General features: G+C 47.2%; 1 protein-coding gene across 1 annotated transcript; it reads right to left on the bottom strand.

The window, feature by feature from the left end:
* Window positions 1-441: 441 nt before the first annotated feature.
* Window positions 442-3,514, bottom strand: PURB (purine rich element binding protein B). Its single transcript, XM_065884157.1, has one exon. It carries the CDS (start codon window positions 3,505-3,507, stop codon window positions 2,590-2,592), a length of 918 nt encoding a protein of 305 aa, XP_065740229.1. The 5' UTR covers window positions 3,508-3,514; the 3' UTR covers window positions 442-2,589.
* Window positions 3,515-5,761: the final 2,247 nt, after the last annotated feature.

The following is a 5,761-nucleotide window of genomic DNA, read 5'->3' as shown; positions in this document are numbered from 1 at the left end:
TCTGTTCAGCTAATTATAGCTTAGTAGCCACTGGTGAAGGATTGTGAAGACCCTGTCATTTCTACAGAGTAGAAAGGGCAAGGCTAGTTACTGCAATTCAGCCAAACAAAAAGAAAAGAAAAAGAATAAACCAACCCCTTAGAAAGGAGAGGTACTGCACCTTTGCAAAACTGAACTGGCTCACAGCAGCTGAGCAACAGAACCACCACTGAAGCAGGAAAACAAGTTGGTCTCTATAGGAATTATACATGTTTTGAAAATGAAAGTTACAGCTATCAACTAAGAGCTGCAACCTTAATTTTCATTGCTGCCTCAGAGTTTGAAACTTAAACAGTTTCTGCAAACCTAATAATGCTTAGCTTCTCAGCTCCTTTACTAAAACTATTTAGGGATTTGTTCTCCGCAGCAAAGAAATAAACACTCAAAACACATAGGTAAATACAGCAGGACATCATTGAAAACAGCTGCCTTGTAGTACAAAATACAGTACAAGTATACAGATGTCATTAAAACATCAAAAATACTATTGCTCCCATACAATTTAGGAAACATTCTTTGCAACGGAGAAAAATTTTTTAAAAAAAGAAATGCTTTAAAAAAAATCTGTTTAAAAAGTCTACTGTGGATGATGAGAGTAGAGAAATAGTCTGAAAAGGGCACCAATGTTTGTGGCTCTTCCACTATTTTTTAAAAATCTAAGATGAGATATTCTGAATCAAATCTAATTTTTAAAAAAGCCTAATTTTATATACACAATTATTCCCTCCCTCTCAGCCACTAATTCATGAAAACGACCTTTTTGTATATTACTCATTTCCCAATAAATACAAAAAGATTGTATAGATTGAATACCAAAATAAGATAATAAAAAGGGTATGCAATAAATTAAAAGGCAGCTCAAATAAAGGGCAGGCATGCAGTTAAAAAAAAAATACTAAGATTGTGGAAGTGGGGTTACTTGCCTCCTGGTTGAGAAGGTGTTGCACAAAGTATACCTGAAAACTTTGGAAAGAACATTAGCTCCCATTCAATTCAGTTACCTAGGTTCTGACACTTCTAGGAATACCTTTTGATGGGGTGGGATTAACTTGATTAGTAAAGATCATACTGAAAATCCATTTAAAATATAGAAGAGGCGATCCTTGAAAACCCCAACTTTTATTCTTGAAAGACAGCTGGATAAACTGGCAAAAAGCAGTTTGTTGAAATTTCAAGATGGTATAAAAATGCTTCCAGGATATAGTCAGCATATTCACGTTCACTTCAGCTCCATTCAGATGGATTTCAGCTTCCAAAGGGCACGCTGCTTGAATCACTCATCCATCGTTTGCCAACTTGATTGTGAGGTACTGATACAATGGATCAAGTTCTTAAAAATTTATTTTAAAAGAATAAATGTTGCTGGAATTCTGGACCTGAGGATCTTTAGTGTTTAAACAAATCCACAGATTAAACTGAAGGTAGATGAAGACTTCAGTTTTGGTTATTTCGAACTTTTCTGTGAGGACTTATATTCCATTAAAGCTCAGGCTTGTAGCCACTGTTCCTTTTGTAGATATCTTCAAGTTTTACGGTTTAAAATCCAGCCAACCAGTGGCTGAAACTGCCGAATTAGCCATAATTCACTGGCTCACACGCTGGAGCCACGGGGATCTGGCTCTCATTCATATCTAAGACATGACCTCCATATTTGGAGATCGGGGAAGAACTTTAGTGAGCAGCAACCAATCCACTCAAACAGTTTTCCTTGTGCTTTATGCCCGATTTCTGCTTGTGCCTACCTCAGCAACCCCCAATGTAAAACTGCTTTTATCTTTGAAAAAATTTTGCCAACTTCCAAAATATTATAATAACGGATTCTAGTTCAAGGACTGACATCTGAATCCATCTGCATCCCGGAAAATAATTCTGCAAAGACAAGACATGGACCTTGTTCCAGGTTCCATGCAAAACCATTAAAAAAAAAATGGATCCGATTTGTTTCTGTATTCCCTGGTGGCTTCCTGAATTCTTATTTTGCCCTGTCTATGATTACTTAAAGTTGCATTCCTTTTCATAAAACTTGTACCCTCAGAACTGGGTAACTGCAAATGCCTCTCTCTTCACAAGAATTCCATGAAGATTTAGATCCAAAACGCTGATTTCAATGGAGGTGAAGGGATAAGACACTATCTTAAGACCAGGTTACCCCAGGTATAATACAAATTCAGCTGTCATCAGTGGGTCTGGGTTACTCAAGAGGTGTTCCTTGGCCAATGTGCCAGGATCTACCCCACCCAGGATTATCCTGATGGATTTAGGAACCTCAGCTGGGAAGCAACAGAAGTTGAGACTTTTGCTCAGGTGAGGAGGCGCTGTTGTCCTCTCTTTGTAGGTTGCTGTCAATTCCTTGGAACTTTACTGCTTTTCTCTAATTGTCCGTGACTGTTCTCTCTTATGGTTATTTCTCTTAATTAACTATATTATTTTAAATTTTGTCTTCTCCTTCTGGGGCCTCCCTTGCTCCCCCTCCACTAGCTCACTGGGATGAACAGGAAGGGGGGCTCTCTAGTGGGGGGGTGGGGAGGCCCGTAGGGGAAGCTAGGCGTTTCAATCCTCATCCACCTCCTCTCCCTCTGACTCGTCCCCGCCGCGTCGCTCATAAAGCTTATCCCTCTGCCGCTCCTGGATCTCTTTCATCTCATCCGCATACCGGCAAAAGGCGCCCCCGAACTTGCCCCAGGCCTTGAAGGGGACGGTAATGGCGTTGCGGTAGGACGGCTTCACCTCGCTCACGCGCAGGAACACTCCGTACTTGTTGCAGCCCACGTCGAAGAAGAAACGCTTAGAGTCCACCGTGATGGAGGTGCCTTCCGGGAGCTCCCCGTACAGGCCACCCCCGGGGCCCCCGGCACCGCCGCCCGGGCCCCCAGCCAGCTCGTCGTCCTCGCCGCCGTAGTCGTCGATGAGCTTGGCCAGCGCGTCGCGGAACTCGATGAGGCCCTGCGCGGGCAACGCGATGGTCTGGCCGCTCTGCAGGCCGCCGGGCCCCGGGCCGCCGCCGCCGCGGTTGACCGTCTGGCGGATGCGCAGGAAGCGGCCGCGCTGGTTCTCCTTGAGGTCCAGATAGTACTTGCGGTTCTCGCGCACCAGAAACTCGCTCTTGAGCGCGCGCCGCGGCCCACCGCCCTCCTCGGCGCCCGCTGCCGCTGCCACCTGCTCGGGGCTGCTGGGGCCCAGCTGCGCGTAGTGTTCGATGAAGTCGCCCAGGTAGTCGCGGAACTCGGCGGCCACCGCCATGGACAGCGTGAGGCGGCTCTTGGAGCCGCCCGCGCCCACCTCGGCGATCTTGAGGAAGCGGCCCTTGGCGTTCTGCTTCACGTCCAGGTAGAAGCGTTTGTTCTGGATGTCCAGCCGCTTCGAGGCCAGCTCCTGCGTCTCCTGCTCGCCGCCGCCGCGGGACGCGGGCTGGAAGCCGCCGGGCCCGCCACCGCCGCCGCGCTCGCTGCCGCTGTCGCCGTCCGCCATCTTCTCGGCCGCCGCCGCGCCCAGGCCGCCGCCCGCCGCCCGCCGCGCTCGCGCCCCCGCCCTCCGCCCTGCGGCTCGTTCTCCGGGGCCCCCCAGCCTCGCCCGCCGGCCCGCTCACGCACTCCCGCTGCTCATCGCCGGCCGCCGCCGCCACCCCCCCATCGCCCCCGCGCCCCGCCCCGCCACTTCCGCCGGGCCCGCTTCCGGCGCACGCCTCCGTGACACCACCCAGCCCCGCCCCCCACGTCCTCGCTGCCGGAAGCGCCGCGCACAGCGGCGGCGGGGCGCAGGGCAGTGACGTCACGGGCCCCGCGGGGGCCCGGGGTCAGCGCGGGCTAAGCTGGGAAGGAGCTCGGGAAGTTTATGAGCGCAGGAACAGTCTGCGTCCAGTTTGTGGTGGTGGTTTCACAAGTATGTCAAAACTCACTGAAATGTACGCTTTAAATAAGTGCGGTTTATTCTAGGGAAATGATACAGTTATTATTTTTATAAGCAGGGAGGAATTAAAGGAGGGAGGATATGGGGTCATCTGTACTCAAAACAAAACTAACCTTATAGGATTGCTGGATGATAAGCCGTGAGTGATATTTAGCGTAATACCTGAGTTATAGTGAGTGCTCAATAAATGTGCACTCTTATTTTTAGTTCGTGAAATACCGTACGTAGTGCCTGGAACATGCATGATAACATCGTCACCGTCACAGCAGCATAAGAAAAAATGATGGCCTAAACTAAGCAGTGGTAGTGGGGATGGAGCGCTTAGGAAAGGAGTTAACTTTTAGCAAACACCTATGTACAGGGACTGACAGGAAGAATACGTGTTTCATGTGTTACATTGAAGAAACAGGAATGGATTTTAAAAGTAAAAAAGTATGTCTTTCGGTGGGAGGAGGTGTGTGCTGAGAGTCACTCTGCCTGGATCTGAATCCCATACTAGCTGTGAAGTCTTGAGCACTTCAGTTAATCTCTTAGTTGCCTCATTTTTAAAAAGGGAATAATAGTACCTATTTTGTAGGGCTGCTGTAAGAATTAAATGACATAATGCACATAAACTGGCACAGAAAAAGCATGCCCCGAGGTTTTTTTTTTGGGGGGGGCGGGTATTTTTGGCCGTGGTTTGGCCACGGTGCAGGGATCGATCCCGGGCCCCCTGAAGTGGAAGCCCAGAGTCCTAACCACTGGACCGCCAGTGAAGTCCCTCCCCAAGTATTTAATCACCCTTTCTCCTGTTTTATAAAAAAGACCCAATCAAACAAAATTATATAATAGCTATCAACCAAACACAGGAGAGTCCAGGGGAAAACATCAAATCTGGGTCTTGACCATTTCAATCCTGGAGAGGATTTGGACATTTCAAATCCCTAGGGAAGGAATGTGATGTCAGGCATCACTTGGCCTTCATAAAAGGTGTCCATGAAGCTCCTTCTCTAATTTCTTGCTAACCAGACCACTTCCCTGCATAGGGGACGCCAACAGTCAGTTCATGGGAAGGACTCTCTACCCTTCTGTTCATTTCTTTTTTTTTTTTTGAATAAGCCTGCCTATCCATTCCTTTGTGAGCCTTTTTTTTTTTTTTAATGTTTTTTTTGAGCCTTTTTTTTTAATTTATGTATTTTATTTATTTACTTTTGGCTGCATTGGGTCTTCGTTGCTGCGCATAGGCTTTCTCTGGTTGCAGCGAGCAGGGGCTACTCTTCGTTGTGGTGCTCAGGCTTCTCATTGCAGTGGCTTCTCTTGTTGCAGAGCAGGGCTCTAGACGCGTGGGCTTCAGTAGTTGTGGCAGGTGGGCTCATTAGTTGTGGCTCGCGGGCTCTAGAGCTCAGGTTCAGTAGTCGTGGCGCATGGGCTTATTTGCTCCTTGGCATGTGGGATCTTCCCGGACCAGGGCTCGAACCCATGTCCCCTGCTTGGCAGGTGGATTCTTAACCATCTCGCCACCAGGAAAGTCCCCCCCTCTGTTCATTTCTTATCAGTTTGGTTTTCATGAGTCTGGTTCTATTTAATGAGTTAAATCTATTGCTTTGTTTCCTTTGAAATTTCATTCTTGGCTTTTAAGCTGAGCATCTTCTCCCTTTTAATCTATTCGACAACCATACTTTTTCAGACTTTTTACAGTTCAATTTTTTTAATACATGTGATTATATCATATATTTCTATTGAATATACAATACTGGATATTTTATGTTTAAGTCTAGTTTATCTAGAATACATTTTGGTGCATAGTATGAGGTAAGGAATCTAAAAAATTTCCTCC

This window comes from Phocoena phocoena, chromosome 9, assembly GCF_963924675.1.
Source record: "Phocoena phocoena chromosome 9, mPhoPho1.1, whole genome shotgun sequence".
In the NCBI taxonomy this organism is placed as follows: domain Eukaryota; kingdom Metazoa; phylum Chordata; class Mammalia; order Artiodactyla; family Phocoenidae; genus Phocoena; species Phocoena phocoena.
Note: the sequence above shows the minus strand (reverse complement) of the source record. Positions and strands in the feature narration are given on the sequence as shown.

What these genes read in the sequence shown, in the direction of transcription:
- PURB (XM_065884157.1), bottom strand. Translation starts at nt 3,507, where the DNA reads ATGGCGGACGGCGACAGCGGCAGCGAGCGCGGCGGCGGTGGCGGGCCC.